The 22523-nt window shown below is 41.6% G+C and overlaps 1 protein-coding gene across 1 annotated transcript; it reads right to left on the reverse strand.

Annotated features, from left to right (window-relative positions):
* Positions 1–2969: 2969 nt before the first annotated feature.
* LOC121751097 (enhancer of mRNA-decapping protein 4-like) lies at positions 2970–14578 on the reverse strand. Its single transcript, XM_042145814.1, has 12 exons — positions 13683–14578; positions 13120–13169; positions 12887–13043; positions 12587–12805; positions 8864–8992; positions 7151–8740; positions 5935–6294; positions 5737–5856; positions 4642–4812; positions 4390–4551; positions 4153–4278; positions 2970–3526 (listed from the first exon to the last, which is right to left on the reverse strand). The coding sequence occupies exons 1-12, from the start codon at positions 14424–14426 to the stop codon at positions 3218–3220; spliced, it is 4137 nt and encodes a 1378-aa protein (XP_042001748.1). The 5' UTR covers positions 14427–14578; the 3' UTR covers positions 2970–3217.
* Positions 14579–22523: the final 7945 nt, after the last annotated feature.

Consider the following 22523-nt stretch of genomic DNA (forward strand, 5'->3'; position numbering starts at 1 on the left):
CTGGAGCTGTTGTTCGTCCTCAGCGTTCCTCCACCGTCGTCGATTTCTACTGCCGTCGCCACCGTGAACCGCGACGCCGCTGCCGCTGCTTCCGCGCAGTCACCGTCGCCGTCATACGCTCTGCTCCCCTGAACCGCTGCCGCTGCCGCTGCTGCCCGTCGCCGGACGGAGAGCTGCTGTCGCTGCCCGCCGTCGCTGCCGCCGCAATCGCTGCCGGGAGGCGCTGCCTCCGCCACCCGTTGCCCCGAGCAGATACCGCACAACCCCAAAACGACCCGAACAACTACCGCGCAACCCCGATTAACTTCGAAAGATAAGTTCTCATTCAAAAAAAGCATTTCTTTTCGTTCTTAATTTGATTCGCAGCAAGGGGAGTAAAGTTCGATTGGTTTTGGATTGCTTAATTGCTATTGATTGGTTCTTTGTTTGGGAGATTAATGCAGCGTATATGATATGAATGCAGAATACGAAAATTCCTGTTTCAAATCCGAGTATGAATTTACCTCTGTGAATGAGAAATCAAGAACGGCGAGAAACGAGATAAAAGACTTTAATGAGGGTGCATGCATTCTAATTTAAGTAGTTTTGTCCTTGAGTCTAATTACTGTATTATTGTATTGTGATATTTTCAAAAGGGTACGTCCGCAAGTAAAGTCGGAACGAAAGATCCAAGTTAAGGAAACTAAACGATCAAGGTGAACTTTCTTATCCTACCTACTAATGTGGATAAAAATGCAAATTATTTTGAGGTGATATGTTATGAAAACTCGAACCTATGTTCGTTGTTGTTTCAAGTGATGTTGTCCTTGCCATAAATGTTTTTGTATGATGCCTATCTGTTTGGCTAAGGCCAAGTGAATTATGAATGATGATATAAGTCGAATTCGGGTCCCAGTGAGGGTGGTGTCCCCGCTCGGACTAGTGTACACAAGCTACCTCTAACATGTTGGGCAGAGCAGGTGACCGTGGAAGGTGGCCACCTTCCCGGCACAAGAATACCTCTGACATGATGGGTAGAGAAGGTGATCGTGCGAGAACACCATCTCGACGGCACAATGTGATCAGATATGGCTAAGTACCGGAAAAAGGGGTTGCAACCCAATGTGATATTTTTAGTAAGCTCGGGTCTTTTCAACAACTCCCCGAGTGTTACTGTGATGATGGCTTGACAATATTTTCAAATGTATGTGTAATTTTAGGCAATGTGTTCACTGAGTACTTTTTGTACTCAGCCCTGCATATATTTCTAAATGTGCAGGTTGAGCAGCGAAGTGGTGGAGGAAGTGCTATTGAGACAATACCTTTAATTCAGTCAGATTTTGACTCTCGGAGGTTCATGTCTTCATACATGGAACCGCGTTCATTTGCTTCCGTTGTGCATCTTAAAAGACTCGGGTCTATTTTGTTCAAAACTCTGATTTTATTTCGAGCTTTTCCCATTTGTTTGGAGCTATGATCGAGTTGTGTTGTTTTTTCCCTTTCTTCCCCCGCTTCTTTAGTCCTCCCCTAGTAGCGATCAACCATATTTTCTATCCTTAGAAAATGCGGTCGTGACAATCCAAATGACGATACATAAAATGCAAATGACAACCTTTAAGTTCCGATTTTGACGATGCAAATTTACAACAACACCTTGGAGTGCTTCAACTTCAGCGGTTTTGGACCGGACGCTCTCGTCAAGCGCATCCTGCTTAGCAACTCTATCTCTCAATGCTCTTTGCACAATGTCCCTATCCATTTTCAATTTTTTAAAGAAGTACTCTTGATTCGGTGACAGCGATGGATCAATCCATCGAAAGAACTTGCAATCGTCCTCCTTCTACACCTGGCAACGATAGAAGCGTCGTCCGGGATTGGCATCCGTATTTGATGTCATCAGCTTCAAGGCCGTGCTCACAGACCACTGCCTCAAACCTCGGTCAAGTCATTCTGCTCAAATTCTGGGAAGACGTGGACATCCTACACCAAAACCACAATCATCCTGAACTATTAACACAATTGAACATTCAGAGCACAGTCATGAACCCTAATTACCAATTGCCAATTGCACATTCGAAATCGCCCAATCCAACCACAATTCGGGAACCACAAATTCTCATATTCAAAATTCAAACCTATATCTGGATTGAACATTAAACTCAACCCTAAAACCAACGCAACCTTAAATTGCAAATTCAAAAATCGGGATTTCAAAAATACATTTATGAACCCTAAATACCAATTGCCAATTGCACATATTCGCATATTCAAAATTGAACCCTAAATCGGGATTACAAGCAAGCACTAAAGCCTAAATCGAACCCTAACTCGAACCCAAACACCAACAGAATCAATTGCATATTCAAAATTTGGGATTTCAAAAGTGATGTCTGAAAAATCGGGATTTCAATCCCTAAAATGGATGCTATGATCTTACCTTGTTCCGGGTGAATCGTTCACCACAGATGGAAGGAAAATCGATATTGCCAAAGATTTGTAGGCTAGATCGCGATTTGAATGATGGCCTTTGATTTTGGGCGCGTTTGAAATCGGGATCGAATTTAGGTTGATTTAAACCCAATTGCAGCATGGAAGGATGAAACGACGTCGTTTTATGTGTTAGAAACGCGTCGTTTCATCCTTTTTCTGATGACATCCGCGTCAACTTTCAGACATGTCACATGGGACACTTACTTACCGGAAAACACAGGGTAGGCTCAATTTGGGAGATACCAGCAACCCGACAAAGTTGGTGACTTTATACGCCAATTTTAAAGGTAGTGGAAAAAACCGAAATTCAGGCAAAGTTGGTGACTTTTAAGGCAGTTATCTCATATTTAAATGATAAAGATGCTTTTCAGAAACGAAGCAGCTGCTGAGATGGAAGAAGGCGATGTATGGAGCACCAAAAAGTTAAATGCGCGTTCCCACTCTCCATTGTTCAAACCTGTTGTTCTACTTTTCACTGCATATTCTAATTCCAATCAAGATTTGCACGTGAAAAATAAGAATAAATTAGCACTTATAAAGTAGGGCGACCATCCCACTTACTCCAACCTATCAAATACTACTATATACAAACAAATGAAAGATGACAGTGTACACATTACAAAATTGCATATGGAAAAACTCATTAAAACCTGCATAATTGAAATTCACACAAACTGCTTGCTGCTATAAATGTTCCTACCATTCTGGGAAAAAAGGCAAAATATTTATGAACTTAAACCCACATCAATCATTTGGAGCTCATGAGCATGGAATTAATGACATGCATGATCAAGCGAATGTTGGAAAGTTCAGCACCACCCATCGTTGGAAGGTTGCGCTGGTGATTCAAGATCTGATACACCTGCTCGAAGATTGGGCGTACGTGCACTGCAATCATGGGGTCAGTTGGATTTATTGCAGTCATAACCTCCCGCATCCACGTTAACTTCCGTGGTGTATCTTTGCTGATATCACAAGCCAATTGCTGTAGAAGGGAGAGAAGTACACCTTGGCTCAAAGGAAGGGGATTCACCGACAAAATACCGGGTAAGTCAACCTGGCAAACCAGAAATATAAATTAGACTGAAACAGTATTTCCATTCAAATCTCTCTGCAGTTTAATGCAGATAAATAGAATAGCTCAAGCTAAGTTCAGCAAGTTTCAATGAGATCTGAAAAGAGTATAGTGAGTGCGGAATCATTTTAGACCTACATAACGAATTTCATTAGATCCCCTATTTTATCATAGCGCTAGTTCATCACAAAAATGTTTTGGCTAGTAATCCAGTTTCACTAAGTTAAACACCACACACATATCTTACGTGGACTGTCTTGTACCATCCGAACTGCAACTTATTTTTAGTTTTCTATCTCAGCTATTTTTTTGTCAGCTGAAAAAATATACTAAGTCTTCCCCTGTTTCAATTCTCAAGTGAAACCTTCAATCAGGAGACACAAAGTGAGTCCTAGGTCCATTACACATTTCATATCGAGTTTGACCAAATCCTTCTTAAACCCTCCTAGCTATAATCTTTATTGGTAAATCTAGCAATTAGCTTCATAATACTTCAGCCATGGGTCAAAGCTATCAAACTAAACCTGAACCTTCATTGTACCATGGGAATCCAAACCACACGAATTCAGAATATGAAGGCATATTACTACCATCGGCACAAACAATACCTGAGAACACAACCATGATACGATATTAACGTCGCTCATCTGTAGGGCAGCAGTGAAAGCTTCCTCATACTTGCGCTCAGCAATCAGTCTAGATAGCTCTTTAGTTGGGTCAGGAGGAACCTCAAGCTAAAACAGAAAAACCTTTTTATAAGTTCAGATAGCTTAAGAACAGAAAAGAATGTATGCTTTACAGATTGCAGACTGCAGAGCCAAGAAAGAAAGATGAAAACAGCAAACCTTCTCATGGAGCGAACCCAAAGGACCATTACTTAGTTGGTTTAACAGATTTGGAGCTTTAGAATTGGCTCCAGATACGGCAATAGCTAACAATTTTCTTTGGCCATCAAGCAACTCGTTGCTCAAAGTTTGAGTCATTGACGATGCTGAATTTATAGCATCCTGAACAGTGAGATAGAATTACTGTCTGGTGAATATGAAGTACAGAGAGGATATTGAAACATCAGAATTATACAGCATTAGCTTTAGTACCCTTAGTGCAAGGGCTAATGGAGAATGTGACGCCTCAAATTGTTGTTGAGCCGCTGACGTATGTTCAACCATTCCTTTTAGAAATGCTGTATCTACCTGATCAAACATGGTCCTACATGACATCTCAAATGCAGGGATTACAGAAACTTCCACACTCGATTTCAGGGTTTCCTGCATTACAAAGTGAGCCTGGGTCATACAAATAAATAGACACGACAAGTAAGCAACTACAGAAAGAATTCTACTGGGAAAATTAATATACAAAAGAGTAGTGAAAGTACTGAAGCTGTGGTGCAGCAAAGGAATTCTACTGGGAAAAATGATTTTTTTCTACTAATTGAAATCCAGTTAATTACATCTCCCCAACATATGGCTATTACAAATTCGTGGCTTCATTGCAAAACTAATAATATTATTAAATTCGGTTTATCATTAAATCAGTAGAAAGCTTCCAGATAGACAACCTACATTTCCAATTTCCCACTCTAACTAAAACCCTCAATTGAAGGTAACACAGGGAGGGTACAATATGCAATTGAGCATGACTGTGTTAGGAGTAAAGGCTACCCACGCAGAATTAGCACAAGGTGTGCTAAATCAAACACTGAATTAGAGAGAAAGGAACTGGGACTTTTATTGCTGGAAATGAATGGAAGGAAAACAATCCTCACAAGGAGGCCCTACGACGGAGTCGTCCTAAATATGATCACTTTCAGAGATGATTTCTCTCCTTCGGTTCTCTCTATTTATAGACTACTATATCCGCTACTTGAAATTCAAATTACATGAAATTAGGAAATTGACTAACAACCTAACAACCTGAACAACCAGAGATATTCTTGCTAACAAACTAATTCGAAATTCCCTCTACTGCTGTTGCTTGTTGCTCGGCCAGACCACTCCTCTCTCTCCCCTCTTGTAAATCTTCCACTCCTTAACTGTATCACTATGCATGAACCACAACTTTGATCTATTCACTTAGATTCTCCTAACAATTATCAGAACCGAATTTTTGTTGCGAACTTCATATTCACCAAAAGAAATAAAGCATGAAACCACCAGAAGTAGAAAGTCAATTTCATTGTTTTTCAATACCTGAAGAGCTTGCTTGCCAGAAGTTTGAAACTGCACTTGGATTTGCCTAGCAACTAGAGCTTCAAGTTTCGAGCTGACTGATTTCTCCAACAAATTTACAGCTTTATCACCTACTCCTTTCTGATCACAAAAATTATGTAAGTTCCAATAGATGGTTGAAGCTAAACAAAAGAGAAACAAACGAACTGAGATCTTAACCTGGAAGCTCTCTGTAATAGAAGTGGAAATTATTTTCTCAATGGCAGGAGTAATGGTCCGTGCCACAGATTGCCCAACCGTGGTCAGTTCTCTCCTGACAGTTTTCTCTACAATAGCGGGTAAGTCTTTGTTTAAGCAATTGCTGATTGCATTCGTTAGCTGTTGTATATGCTCCTTTGATGCTCTTTCCTGTTTTGCATTTTCTTCTTGAAGACGAGCCCACAAAGCATCAGAATTGGCTTTGACAGCTTTCTCCATGCTCCTTCCCAAGGCTGCCTCAAGTCTTTTTCCCTCCTTGGCAACTGGAACAGCAACCATCATTCCCATTTGCTTGTGCATTTCATTTTGCATGCTTACAATCTGCAAGAAAAGGAAATGAAGAAATGGCAATAGGTCAATGCATCAAGACACAGTTAATCCACATAAATGACAGTACTTGAATGTCAAAACATATAAGACAGTAGATTAATCAAATCAAAGCAATGAAAAATTATCAAAAAAACATAGATCAACATATATGTCGAGCATTAGCTCCAAATCATATGATCTCATAATCAGGTATCCAACTGGACAATATGACAATATGGACGTTATGTTTTCTGTGAAGGTACTCAAGTTGGGAAGTAAAAGTAATCAATTGCAGAAATGATGAGAAATAATTTCAGTTTGCCTTGGGCAAGCCAAACCTTAAGCAAACATTTTATCGTAGTAGAGGGTTAATGCTTAATCCAAATGATTAGGTAATCGGAAATTACATTAATTTCAGTTAGTGATAAGGTGACAACAACAAGAGTCACCAGTGATCCCACAACTTGGAAATACAAGTCATGAGCGAGGAATTCTCAAAATTCCTGCAACTGAATAGTACTAATACTTACTCCCTTTTTTACATAGTAGTAGAGTCATTTCATTTTCTGCACCCGTTTTGAAAAAATGATAATAAATAGTTAAAGTGGAGAAAGAGTAAAGTTAAAAAAAAGAATAATGTAGAGATCTTCTCTACATTATTCTCTCTTTTACTTTACTGTTTATTATCATTTTTCCAAAACAAGTGCAGAAAATTAAATGAAGGGAGTATAATTTATATGGACAAAATACTCACAAAAAGAAAAAGAATACAAATTATAAAAAGGACTACCACAATCACTGTGGTACTAAAAAACAATTACTATAGCAAGATATATCATAAGTACTGAAAAAAGGATAGAAAAATCACCTGATTAAGCATCTCTTGCATGGGAAGCATTTGTGAAACTCCAGTTTCTTGCTGAGGAGTACTAGAGCTAACACCTGGTTCAACAGTATAATCAGTTGAATTGGACTCACTAGGTGATTGTGAAAATAGGCCTGATCCTTGCACATTCTTTCCCTTCTGCTTCTTCCCTTTCGTAGTTGGTGCAGTTGGTTGAGCTCGCAGAGGAGTTGAAGAATCATCATCCCTTTGAATCACATCCTTTACAGAGTCATGACCTTCTTCTTCAACTATGGTAGAGGATCGGGTATCTGCTTCTGTTCCAGTTGTCCCGCTAACCTGCCTAGCTTCCTCCACAGTGTGAGTTTCAGGCGATAAGGTGCGGCATTCCCGAGCCATCCCCATTCCAAGATCAGAAGCTTGAGAGCAAAAGATTTTCTCCCTATTCTCTGGCACAAAAGTCTCAAGTTCTTCTCGGGGCCTAATATCATTACTTGGACTAAAGTTTGTTTCGCCAACAACGTTGACCTCTACCTCAGCATTCCTTGCATCATTGCTAACTACCACATCTTGAATATTATGCTCGCCCTCACTTTGAGGCTCAATTGTGTGGTTAACATCAGAGGACGAAGTGGCCATCAATATCTCAGCAGGAGTAACCAAATGAGTTGGGGGTTTGAACTTGATTGGATGGTTGGGAGCAGCAGAAATATCATCTTGTGAATCATCATCCAATGAAGCAACATCAGGCAAGTTTCCATGAACACCATCTATTGGTCTATCCACTGAATACTCAATCACTTTCTGCTCCGAACTTGGTGAACCATGCTCAATGCTGCTTGATCGACTAAAACCAGATAGAGTTCTAGAAACCCTGGGACTCAGAGGGAGTGGAATTGAAGTGGCAAGAGAAATATCAATATCATTAGCAGCTCTGGATGAATTAACTTGTTTGGACTCCATACTTGAGGTAGCAAACTTTTGTGTGGCTGTTGACTCACCAGAAACAGCACCAACAGCGTACCTAACGGCTGATGCATTATCAAAGTTACTTTCATGCACACTTGCCTTGGGAGCTGTGCTAGATATAGAAATCTCTGTTTGTTTACTGCCAGAAGGCTCCACACTAGCAATCCCTTCAATGCTTCCAGCATCCCGTGAGACGCTAGTGTCTGTCTTCTCATAGACTACATTCTCTGTAGGGGGTGGCAGACACTGTGACAAGTCCAAAGCATACTGCTGAATAGCCTGTGTCTGAACACAATATACTTGAACAATTTGTTCACCATTAGGTCGTACTTCACTTGTCGCTGTAAAACTAAGTATTGGCATAGTGACCGTGAATTCTGCTATATAATCAAAACGGCTTGCTGCTGGATTAGGGCCATATTCAATGTGCACAGCATAAATAGCATTTCTCTTGGCATTTGCCAGTAAAAGAAGGCCAGCTTGTGACAAGGCTGCTACTTGATTGAAGAAACCTTCTTCTAGTCGACCCTCTGAATTTCTTAATTCCAACGTCTGGGTGCAATGCCATGATTCTGCGTCACTAGGAAGCAACCACCCTTCTTCACTTGCTGAAACCCAAATCTTCAATTCCCGATTCAGGGGGCCCTGCATGAACACTTTGAAAATTGAGTGCAAAGCCAAAAATTAAGAACAAAGTCCAAATGAAGATGTGTAAGTATAAAAAAACTAATTAATTCAGAACATGAATCATATCCAAACTGTATGTACCCCAGTTATAAGTATGATATGATCTGGGCGATGAGGAGCAGCCACAAAGGTCACCGAATTGACAGGTTGTCCTTCATGTGGCCTGAGAACTGCAATTGGAGATGACTTGCGATCCTCCCAAATCTTTATCTGTTGTTACAAACAGAACAGGTATAAGTATGACCAGAACTATCAGACGCAGGACAGCCTAACTAAGCAAGCAAGTACCAATTAAATATCAAGTGATTATTTGAGACTTACCCATCATCAGAATAAAAGGAAATTACAGAGAGTCTACATACTTTCTCAACATCATTGCAAACTCCAAGTAAATGTGAAATTGCTGTTTGTATTGTACTCCCTCTGTTTCCTAAAAACAGAAATTCTTTCCTTTTTGGTCCATCACCGAAAAATAGAAACTTCCCATTTTAGGAAATGGACGCCACAATCCACTATCACTAATTCCACTACTTTTTCTCATCATCTCTTTTACTCAATGTTGTCAAAGCAGTATAGCGGTTCATGGCGGTTCGCCCGAAAAATGCCACAGGGATATAGCGTATCGGTATGGCGGGATATAGCGGTCATTAATTAAATATATAAAATAATATTTATATATTCATATATAATTCAAAAAATTAGAAAATAATAAAAATATAACATTAAAAACTCTAAAAACATGTAATAAAGCATAAAATAGAAAACAATTATATAAAAGTCTAGCAATTAAAGTCTTTAGCTCAAGTGTTCAACAAAACATAAAACCTTGATAAGCTCAATAGACATCAATCATCAAGCTCAACATAGTCTTCTAGCTCATCATCATCACTATCGTCGGCATCCATTTCATCTTCATCCTCCATTGCTTCATCCTCTTGATCTCCACTTACACTATCCTCAAATTCTTCTTCTTCCGATTCTTCATCTACAAGCGCAAGCCTTTTCCTTTTCCCTTTCCCTTTTCTAGGTATGATAGGTTCTTTTTTCTTAGAAACTCTAAGACAACTTGAACTAGATGTAGAAGATTCTTTCCTGTAGGTGGCGGCGGCGGCGGCGCGGGGGTGGCAGCGTCAAGTGGCTGGGCGGTGGCTGAGTCACTGAGTGGGGATGATTGTGAATAGGAGGGGCTGTAGGGTGCAGATTGTGAATAGGAGGGGTTGTATGGCTGGGCGGTGGCTGAGTCACTGAGTGGGGTTGGCGGGTGCTGGCTAGGCTGCAACAGGCGGCGGTGGCGGGGGCGGCGCGACGGTGGGTGGCAGATTGTGGAAGGACTGAAGGAGTAGAGATGAAAAGCGGCAGATTGGGGTTGTGGAATTAGGGTTTAGAATTATTGGGGTGGGCTGATTGGGCCTATGCAAAATTAAATTAAAAAATAAAAAGCCCAATAAAAGTCAAAATTAGCACCAAAAAGTCAAAATTGGGCTAAAATACTGCTATTGCGGGATATGGTAGCGCTATGGCGCCACGACCGCCACGGGTATGGCGGCCGCCACAGAAAAATGCTACGTATCGATGTGGCGATAGCGTTTTCATTAAAAACTGATATGCTATAGCGCAATATCCCCGCTATAGCCGCTATTTGACAACATTGCTTTTACTTTACCCATTTTTTCTCTTCTCTCTTACTTTACCAATTTTGCAATAAAATCTGTGTCGTTTCTAAAGTTCCTATTTTTAGGAAATGGAGGGAGTATTATTAAAGAATATTTTACTGTAAAACTTCTATCCAATTAGTTATAGATGTTGCTTAATTATCACTACGAACTTACCAAATAAAGCGGATTTCATGTCTTGAAGGCTCTTTTTGACTTAAGTTGCAATTAAGTATGCTGATGACATAAGTAAGGCAATTATTCAAAATTCCTTATGTACTACTCTCTCCGTCCCACCTCAAGTAATCAATTTCTTTTCGGCACAGAATTTAAGGAAATGATATTTAATGAGTTAAGTGGGGAACAGAATAAAGTAGGAGAGGGAATAAAGTAGAGAGATAAAGAAGAATGAAGTAGAAGAGAGAATAAAGTAAGAGAGTAAAGAGGTTTTTTGCTAAAAAAAAGAAATTGATCACTTGTAATGGGATAATACAAAAAGGAAAGTCAATCGCTTGTAGTAGGACAGACGGAGTTGAATATATGCAGGATGTAGATATCCAGCCGATTAAGCAATCTACAAGCAGCAGCCAAATGCATAAACTTCGAATAAGTTATGAAATGTTTGTTGAGCATGCATGAGAAGACCACAAGCACAGTAATCGGTGGGGCAAGACATCAGGAGCACTCGCAATGCAACTTTCCACAATCAGTGATTAACATAATCAGGGGCATGCGCCCTCAAGGCACCAGGTCTCTGCAAATTATTTCATTGTATGTTAGGTTTTCTTTCAAGGATTCCCCAACTTCAAGGTTTATCAGTTACTCCCCCCGTCCACAATAAGAGCCCTATTTTGCCATTTCTATACATTCCCACAATAATTCCTATTTCACTTTTACCATAAATGGTAAGTAAGCCCCACATTCCACCAACTTATTCCCCTCACATTTTATTAAAAAACTAATATATGTAAGTGGGATCCACTAACTTCTCAACTCACTTTTCTTTAAATAGGACTCCTATTGTGGGATGGAGGGAGTATCATTCAACCTTAAAAGTTCTTTGTAGTTCAGAAAAGTGCCTTCGTCACTTCTTCCATTCATCTATTCATTTTCCCGTCTTTCCCCACACTTTCAGCTTCTTATATTTCCCACACTTATAGTTTTCTTGTTTCATAGAATATCCGTCATAGGTGTTACATTTCACCCATATATTATCTGTTGATGTTATTTCAATTAGTTGTTCATGTTTCTGGCATTTGCTCGAAGTACTTCATTATTACAATAGGTATAGATTATTACATTGAAACTTTCGAGCCCATCTTTATTCTCCAAATTTTGGTCATCTGCATTGTTTTTATTATAAAAATGAACTCGGTACTCTCACATCATTGCTCTTAACCTAGCAAAGAATGATAATAAGTCATCCACCAAGTATTATTATCCATACTCCTCGCATGTGGTTCAGATAAATAAGGATCTACTTTTAAGATTTTTTTTTCAATCCAAAAATTGATTCATCATTGGATCCTCATATTTCATCATCTTTTGTTTTTGGAAAGTTAATCATTTTTTTATGGCATGTAGCTTTTTGCATATGAAATTTCATCACAGGGTCAACTGCCTATGCTCATTAAATTCCAACATAATGTTAAATCTATAACATTAGTCATTACACACAATCACCAAGTAACTTCCAATCATGACCTCTACTTTGCTTTCTTGGAAACATGATCACACTATAAAGAAAATAGAGCACATATGTGAAAATGAAAAAGAGATGGATCAGTAGTACTAATATATTTGATCCATAGAAGAATACCCACTCTATCCATGTTATAGCATGAAAAGTAATACTCCCTTTGTCCCATAAAAATAGCAAACGGCACGGGATTAATGCGCAATGGGTAAAGTAAGAAAAAGGAGAAAATGCGGTGGAAGTAGTGTTAGTGGATAGTGGGGTCAGTTTCCTTATTTCGAACTCTTCTAATTTTAAGTGACGGCCCAACCCAGTAAAACTAGTCTATTTTTATGGGACGGAAGGAGTAGTAGCTACTATAGGTTGAGATAGCGTTATTCATATCAATCCAGGCAAGTACTCAAAGAAGATACTAAATAAAATGCCTTCAGGTAAGAGGAGATTTTAAATACAAACCGTTCCATCCACTGAAGCCGATACCAAGCGAGACGTCATCCACTGGCACATAGACAAGTCAGTTATTTTTCCATCATGGCTGCCAATAAGTTGGACGCCATCAATCAACTTTTCAATTGGACATTTAAGGGGTTCCTCTGCTGAATACTTTTCACCTTTTCCCACTTTTGTAGTATCAATCTTCAGAACACGTCTTCCGATTCCCACTACAAGAACTTCCTGAATGGACAAATTTACTTGGTTAACTATTATTGTGAGAGGTGTAAAAACACAACTACAGAATGTAAACGGGCATTATACTTGTTTATGACAGTGCCAACAAACTCTAGGATGGAGAGAATCCCCCTCTCCAGTAATCTGTAAGGCAATAACTATCTTTCCAGTAATTTGAGGCTTATCTTCTTCATCTGAGCCTTCTGTTATTTTCCACACATAAACCCGTCCATCCACACTTGCACTGTGTGGGAGCAAATTGGCATGTTCAGGAGAAATTTAATGCTACAAACTATAAAAACACATGGCAAATAGTATACCTAGCCAAAAGGTGAACATCCTCTGCAAAAAAGGCCATGTCCGTGACTCTCTGCAAGAAAGTTCAACATTTGAGACATAAATCAAGGCAGGTTATGAATGCCATTGGCGAGTCATGCTAAGAAATGAGACATGTCACTTCAAAATTACCACATGATTTTACCACATACCATGCCATGTGATATCATAAAAATAAATGCAATAAATCTAGCTAACAAGGCAATGAACATATAGTAACAGCTGCAAGGACCTACTGACTAGCCTTCAGGATAAATAAATAGTAGCTGTCATAACTATCAAATTCCGGCAGTATCACATACCTTGGTATCCAGAAAGATTGTTCATTAAGTAAAAGTATACTATTAATAGCATCACGCCATTAACCAACCAAAACAAATTTGGAGATGCAAGCTATATAAAACACAACCATAAGCAGTTATAAACTAAATTATGCTTGACCAACAGGTTTAGACTAGTAATCAGTTAAATCAGGTAAGGGAAACAAAGGTAACAATTTTTTACACAATTAAGGGAAAAGGGGACTAATAAGCATAGTGGTAGCTACCTGAGCTAGACCCTTAAGCAATGATCTCAAAGCAGTGTTAATATTGAGCACCCGGATGGCTCCCAACTTCAGACCATAACAGATATAAGTCTTGTTAACCGCAATTTGCCTCCCCAAAACAAGTCCAGGATCCGACCCATATTTAGTGATAGGTGTGACCTCAAGCTGAGGCTGCACTTCTCCCGGCAATCTAACATCTACGTCATAAACCAAATGATTTCCGATTAAATGCCTCCCCTTGGGCAGCTTACTGCTCGGCATCCGCATTACCGGGCCCTGTGGCATAGAAAAATTGGAGGCCGAGGAGGAAGTAGGGTGGGTTTGAGCCATTGGCTGTGGAACCTCTAAGGTAGACGGCGGCGCACTCAGCAACGCCATCAAACGAGCACCTGGATTGCTAGGGTTTTGGGGGTTTTGCTGTTGGGGTTGGAGCGGCGGGGTGGGATAAGACATGGACCTCTGAGGGTGCACATTAGCGAAGTCCTGATGAGGAGGGGGGTTGGAGTAGGGGCTGTAGACCGGGTGGTAATGGTACGGAGAGGTCTGGGGGGAATAGGAGTAGGGCCCACTCCCGGCGCCGGTGGCCGGGAAAGGGGCGGAAGCCAAATTAGGGTTAGAATTATTATTGGTAACGTTATTGGGGAAGCTCTGAGGAGGATTAGGGTTGGAATTGGGATGCTGCTGCTGCTGTGGCGGCGGTGTAGAGGGCTTGAACAATTTATGCATATCGATTGGTGAAGCCATCTGTGTTGTATCAATCAATCAACCAATCAGCGCGGTGTAGTGGTGCAGCCGGAATCTGAGATTTTCCGGTCGATTCAGCGTATCTGTGTAGATTTATTGGGAAGTGAATTTGAATAGTGAGAGAGTGGGAGAGATCCGATGAAGAAATTGGAGTGATAGTGAGGTGACGAGAGACTTTTTAGGCCATCCACCACGCTGTTCCTATACCGTTCCTAAACCGTCCTTAAACTACTATTTGCGGGTCCCACTGTACTTTTTTACTCCATTCCTTAACTAAGGAACGGAGCCTGCAACCCTTCGTTCCTTAACCGTTCCTTAAATTACTATTTATTCAATTTCATTTTTTATTTTTATTTCCAACTCAATTCAATTAAAAAAACACACTTTAATAAAAAACAAACACACTTTATTAAAAAAACACACAACATTAAAAAAATTACAACTTAAACTTAAAAAAAATAAAAAACACACAATTAAAATCCTAAAAAAATAAAAAACACACAATTAAACGTGGGAAAATAAAAAAAAACTACTCCGCCGGCGAATCATCCTCCGGAGGCGGTCGAGGTTTAGGGGGAGTCGGAAGGCCAAGTTGTGCTGCCATAGCAACAATTCCGTTCCACCAGGCCGTGAATTGGGCGTACGAGAAGCGGAAAGTGTTCGCCATTGTGGCAGTCATGTACGCCACCATAAGTGTGTCCGAGCCTCCCCGCGAGCCCGATCCCGAGGCCGGCTGGCTTGATTCGCCTTGGCCCTTCCTCGCTCTAGCCGCCTTCGCCGCCTTCGTCCCTTGCGGCCGACGGCGCCCACGGCTGGATCCCCCATATTCGTCGGGCGTTGGATACCCCATACCCCCAAACACCTGCGGTTCACCCTCGCTGGCCTCACCGGTGTCACCAGACGAGTAGTTGTCGGTCGTCGTGTGCTTCGTGCGCTTTGAGGTTGAGCCCGAGCTCGAGCGGACACCGCCGGCCCACCTTTCCTCGTCCTTGACGAGCTGCCAAATATCAACAAATTTGAACTGTAGACCGGTGTCCTGGTGGAAGACGCGCAAAGCCACCCTCAGAATGTCGGCGCCCGAAGCTCCGCTTTGGTATTGCGCCGCTTCGGCCGAGTAGATGCCGTAGAATATTTTGACCTGTACGTCGACTCGGCCAAAGTAAGCACGGAGCATTGTATATTTCCGCTTCCGGGCCCCTTTCGGCTTAGTCTGGTGGTAGACATCACGGACCTTTTCCCAGAAGCACTTGGCGGCTTATTGATTCCCGACGATGGGATCGTACGAGACGGTCAGCCAAGCGTTGTACACCGCCTTTGTCTTCGTTGCTGTACGGATGCCAGCCCAGATCCTCCGGTTCATCCTCATGTTCCTCCTCCTCCTCCTCCTCGTCCGCCTCAGACGCAGCCCTAGAGCTTCCACCGCCTCGGCCTCCTCCCTGGGTGGGTGCAACGGGGATATTCTCCCGAATCTGGGACAATCCCTGAGAAAGCCGCGAGCCGGGTGGTCGAGCTTATGCATCCACATCGAAAGTGGGTGGTTGGTACCCACCCGGCGTCGCCGACCCCTGGGTGCCCGGTGTCGACGACCCGGAACCACCAAGTGTGTTGTACATGGTCTCCCAATCACCGAACGCGTTGAGATCCTACCCACCGGAGCCGCCACCGCCGTAGTTGCCGTCGTCGGACATTTTGTGAAGAGATTGAATATGAAAATTGGAGAGGAAATGAAGTTGATTTAGGAAGAATAAATGTGTAGTTGTGTGTGAAATGAGAATGAGAAGTAGGAGTATTTATAGAATAAGAAAATAAAAATAAAAATAAAAAAAATTAAAAAAAGTTTAAAAAAACGGTAATATTACCGTTAATAAAAAAAATTTAAATTCAATTTTTTTAAAAAAAATTAATTATTGCGTCAGCAGTTGACGTGTCCCACTCGCGGGCCGGCGAGTGGGACTCACGCACGCCGCGGGGAGCGCCACGTCGCCGAAGCGCGTGGCGGCACAGACCGTGCCGCGTTTTATTCCGTCGGCACCCGGCACGGAATGGGAATGGAACCGCGACGAAACCATGCGCCGCAACGCGTTCCGCCGCGAAACCGTTCCGGCGGAACGGCACGCGGAATGCCGGCGGCCCGCGTTGCGGGTGCTCTTAGCGACCAAATTCAGAAGATGGAGAAGATGGATTCACAAATATCGATAGTGTGATTTGCTCCGAGAAATGAATTCACGGCGTCATCAAGTCCTCTGATTTTCGGGGCATTAGAGCATCCACTGCGCGTCGCGCCGGCGTCCGCAATCCGTCCCGGAGAGACGGGTCGTCGCGCGACGCGTTGCAGCTCGCCGTCCCGCGCCCCGTCCCGCGCCCTGTCCCGCGTCCCGTGTCGCCGAGGCATGCGACGGGTCGTATCGCCATGCGCCTATGCGACGTGACGCGACCCGGCGTCGTGCATGACGCCCACTCGCCGGCCCGCGAGTGGACGTCGTCACGCTGACGCAATAAATCAATTTTTTAAAAAAAATCAAATTTAAAAAAAATACTTTTTATTTATAAAAATTGTTTTTATATTTAAAAACAATTTTTACAAATAAATAAATACAAGAAATTCGTAATAACCCACATATATTTGGTGGGCTTGCGAATTTATGAATCTCATTCTTGGTTGCTTCTGTTTTATAGAGACAACCTTGAATGTTTTATGTTCCACTTTCGATGTGGGACAAAGTTATTCTTGGTTGCTTCTCTTTTATAGAGACAACCTTGAATGTTTTATGTTCCACTTTCGATGTGGGACAAAGTCATTCTTGGTTGCTTCTCTTTTATAGAGACAACCTTGAATGTTTTATGTTCCACTTTCGATGTGGGACAAAGTCATTCTTGGTTGCTTCTCTTTTATAGAGACAACCTTGAATGTTTTATGTTTCACTTTCGATGTGGGATAAAATCATTCTTGGTTGTTCTTCTTTTATAGAGACATCCTTGAATGTTTTATGTTTCACTTTCAATGTGGAACAAAATCATTCTTGGTTGTTTCTCTTTTATAGAGACATCCAAGAATGATTTTGTCCCACATCGAAAGTGAAACATAAAACATTCAAGGATGTCCATATAAAATTGTATTTTATATTATGTCATTTTTATTTTTTAAGATTTTAATTATGTTTTTTTTTAATTTTAAGTTGTATTTTTATTTTATGCTATAATGTTATTTTAATTTTAATGAAGTGTGTTTGTTTTAATTGAATTGTGTTGGAAAAAAAATAAAAAATGAAATTGAATGAATAGTCATTTAAGGGATGGAGCGTTGCAGGTTCCGTCCCTTAGTTAAGGGATGGAGGAATAAAGTACAGTGGGACCCTCAAATGGTAGTTTAAGGGACGGTGGGGGACAGCGTAGTGGATGCTCTTACAATTTTGGTCCCTGAAATGATTATACATTTGAATTTACGACTAGGCTCGAGCAAGGCTTTGATAGTGTAATGCCACCCGCAACGCGTCACGCGGGTGGCTCGTAACTCGTCACGCCGGGACGAGATGGCGGCGAGACGCGTTGCAGGGTCCCGTCTCATCCCCAGCCCGCCGAGACTCCCGTCCCATCGAGACGGATGGCGAGCCGTCTCGCCACGCGCTCCGGCGCAATGCGTGACGCCCACTTGCGCGGCCAGCGAGTGGGGTTAGTCACGCTGACGCAATAAATTATTTTTTTTAAAATTCAAATTTAAAAAAAATAATATTAATAAAAATATTGAAAAACGGTAATATTACCGTTTTTTCGACCGTTTTTTCTTCTTTTTTTTACTCTATAAATACTCCTAATTCATCCTCATTTCACACACAAATACACATCTATTCTTCCCAAATCATGTCCATTCCCTCTCCAATTTTCATCTAACCTCTCATCACAAAATGTCCGGCGACGGAAACTCTGGTCGTGGCAGCTCCGGCGGGTTTGACATCAACGTGTTCGGCGACTGGGGGCATGTACAATGTCCTGGGTGGTGGTTCCGGTTTGGTAATGCCGAGCACCCAGGGTTCGTCGACGCTGGCGGGGTACCAACCACCCCATTTTGATGTGGATGCATACGTTCGTCCCTCTGCCCCGATGTATTCGCAGGGATTATCCCAGATTCGGGAGGATTATTCGGTTGAACCCACTCCGGAAGGAGGCCGAGGCGGTGAAAGCTCCAGGGCGGAGGCGGACAAGGAGGAGGAGGATCTAGGTCGGCATCCGTACAGCCCCAAGAAAACGCTGGTTGTGTACAACGCCTGAATCAGCGTCTCGTACGATCTCATCGTCGGGAATCAACAATCCCGGAAGTGCTTCTGGGAAAAGGTCAGCGATGCCTACCACGAGATTAAGCCGAAGGGGTCCAGCTGCCGCACATTTAAGATGCTCCGCGCTCACTTTGACCGAGTCGACAGAGAGGTCAAAAAATTATGCGCCATCTACAAGAGTGAAGCAGCTCATTACCAAAGCGGAGCCACGGGAGCTGACATTCTGAGGTCGGCTTTGCGAGTCTACTTCGGCGACACCGCCAAACAATTCAAACATGTCGATGTTTGGGAGGTCGTCAAAGACGAGGAAAGGTGGGCCGGCGGTGTCCGGTCCATCTCGGGCTCGACCTCGAAGCGCACGAAGCACACGGCGGGTGGCCAATACCCGTCTAGTGAGGGCGGTTCGGGCAGCGCCGCACAAGAGGTTGCCTCGCAGGAGGTTGAGGGCACGGCAGACGATGCCGGGGGGTCCTCCCGTGGGCACCGTCGGCCGCAAGGGAGAAATTCGGCGAAGACGGCTAAAGGGAGGAGGGGCAGAGGCGAATCAAGCTAGGCGGGCTCGGGGGCACCCTCGAACTCCCTAATGTCCATGTACATGACCGCCACAATGGCGGACACTTCCCGCATGACGCCTCCACAATACCAAGCCTATCTTGCCGGAATTGAGTTTATGGCAAGACAACTTGGTATTCCGCCTCCAGGTTGCTTCAGTGCACCTCCACCGCCTTCGGGAGATGATTCGTCGGCGGAGTAGTTTTTTTATTTTCTATAAAGTTGTATTTTAAATTATGTAATTTTTATTTTTTAGGATTTTAATTATGTGTGTTTTTTATTTTTTGAATTTTAAGTTGTATTTTTATTTTATGTTGTAATTTTATTTTATTTAATGAAGTGTGCTTTTATTAATTGAATTTGTTGGAAATAAAAATAAAAAATGAAAATGAATGAATAGTAATTTAAGAGATGGTTAAGAGACGGCTAAGAGATGGAGGGTTGCAGGTTATGTCCCTTAGTTAAGAGATGGAGTAAAAAGTACAGTGAGGCCCAAGAATAGTAATTTTAGAGATGGTTAAGGGACGGATAAGAGACAGCGTTGCAGATGACCTAAAGACGTATGATTTCATGTTTTGATAAATTAGAGAATTAGTGGGATATAAATGTTGTCTTTATTTGCATTATTCATGTGACCTTTCTTTTACCATCAAAAGTTTGCTCATATTGATTGCTAACATACAATGATGAACTTTTTTGTTTGCTTCAACATAGTCAAAAAATTATAATTAATCATAAATTTGATGCCTTAACTTAAAATATTGATGTGTACTATGTCATAAAGTAAAGGGATAGTTGTCTTAAAAGTCATCAACTTTAAAAAAAAATTAGTTTTCTCCGTGAACTATAAATGTTGCGTTAAAAGTCATGAACTTTACTCCCGTGTGCCGATTTCCTGTATCGGGTATTCCGGCTAAGCAGTGTGATAATGGCTATATTTACGCTGACGTGGATGATGAGTTGGCTACTGAGTGTGTGCTGACATGGATTTTTTTTAATAAACAAAAGTATTACGTACTCCCTCCGTCCCCAAAGAGTATGCATTTTGGGTTCGGCACGGGTTTTAATGCATTATTGGTAAAGTAAGATAGAGATAGATAGAGAAAGTTTTTTAAGTATTGTTAGTGGAGAATGAGTCTCACCTCATTACAGATAAAAGAGTTTCTAAAATTGAAAGTGCATACTCTTTGGGGACGGATGAAAAAGGAAATAGTGCATACTCTTTGGCGGCGTTCGGTTGGGGAGACTAAGCAGATATAATCAGGCTGACAACTTTAATTCTGTGTTCGGTTACCAATATTGGAAATTGTGTTGGCCCAATACTAAATAAAGGCCCGTGACTGGCCCGTCCACATCATATAATTTTCTGCATTGAAACACCGACTATTCATCGGAGCTCACGCCCTCTGACTATTTTATCTCACCGCCTCTTTCTTTTGCTCCCCATTATCTCTTTCCAATATTAATTTAGTCTTACTGAAAACCCATTTCAACCAATCCAACTACTAATTTACATAAGCAACCGAACGTAGCCTTTGGGGACGAGAAATTTCGGAATATGGGTTTAAATTCGCTGACCTTTCGAGATAAGGAATTTAATTTGCTTACCTTTTAAAATATGGGTCCGAGACATGCGAAATTTTCGGAATAAGGGTTTTACACCTTTTTATATTTATTCTCTTCATTTTTCTTATTATTTCCCTTCCGATAATTATAGATTTACTAAACTATCCTTTAACCCATCTCTCAAAAATTTCATTTTACCCCCCTCCAAACCGAGTTCATGTGCTATATGCTTTATCGTTCTGTTTCTGTATTAAGGTTGAAACTGATAAATACATTTCACTCTGCTATGTTTCAGTCTTCCACTTAGCTCTCTATAAGGAATTTATTTGTTTTGAACTGTTTTTGTAGATCAGTCATATATTTTTGACTTGCAAAGTTTTTCCTTGGCCTTTTTGCATTGATTAAATTAACAAGGGAATGTAGAGTTAATGGGATTCAGAATCTATGAAGCCTTCAAAAAGTAGTCGCAACTCAATAACGCAAAATAAGTAGATAAAAAGAACTCTGAAGTTGCAACTATTTATTGGTATAAACAAACTATGTGGAGAAGATTTTTAACTTTAAAAACTTCTAATCAGTGGTATGGTTTAGAATACCTGAGATCCTCTGTTTCTTCTTATCGACTGGTTTGTGATCTATATCCCACCAATTTGGGAACATGTACTGGTTTAAGTTCTGCCTGTAAATGAAGTTTATTTAATACTTCTCTTTGTTGCAAGTGTGTGATTCTCTTGTACTGTAAGTCTATCTAGTTGCATTTTCATGTTGCTTGTTGCATTTTTTGCGTAAGTTGTTACTTGTGGCAGTTCACCGCTTGAAACTTCATATCAGAGAGTGCCAAGATGTGTGTATGTTTCCTCTAAGTTACACGAATATAGAGGGTATGGGATTGTTACGCGTTGATGGGATTGAGGCTAGCCGGAGGAGAGAGCGGAAACGTGGATTATTACGCGTTGATGGGATTGAGGAGAGGTTGCTTGAGATCGAAATTGGAAAGAGCGGCGAAGAGTGGAAGCGGAGGTGGTGAAGGGTGGAGGCAGAGACGGTGAAGAGGCGCCAGGAAGAGGTGGCGGCGAAGTGGGGGGTGGAGGTGGAGGAAGAGGCGGAGGCGGCGTGAACGTGAGAATTTGAGAGAGAAGATTGACTTTTAAGAGTCGAGCGCAAATAGTTTGGAGGGAGGTAAAATGAAATTTTTGAGAGATGATTTAAAGGATAGTTTAGTAAATCTATAATTATTGGAAGGGAAATAATAAGAAAAATGAAGAGAATAAATATAAAAAAGTGTAAAACCCTTATTCCGAAAATTCGCATGTCTTGGACCCATATTTCGAAAGGTAAGCGAATTGAATCCCTTATCTCGAAAGGTCAGCGGATTTAAACCCATATTCCGAAATTTCTCTTTGGGGACAGAGGGAGTATTGCACTTATCCCCCAACCCCAAATCCCCAAATTTACTATCAATTGAAACAAAACCCATTTGCGCTCAAGTGCTCCTATCATACGAATTGGCAAACCCATTTGCGCTCAAGTGCTCCTATCTTCAGCGGTGGTGACGGCAACGGCGACAGCGAGGGCTACGGAATCCGATTCCGAACCCTACATCTAACAATCGATTAAATCTAACCTCGTATTTGATTGAAGACGAAATCGCGGCGGGATGGAGGAATTGCTTACGAAGGAGGGGGATGGGATGGAGAAATTGCAGATG

Source organism: Salvia splendens, chromosome 10, assembly GCF_004379255.2.
Source record: "Salvia splendens isolate huo1 chromosome 10, SspV2, whole genome shotgun sequence".
Classification (NCBI taxonomy): Eukaryota; Viridiplantae; Streptophyta; class Magnoliopsida; order Lamiales; family Lamiaceae; genus Salvia; species Salvia splendens.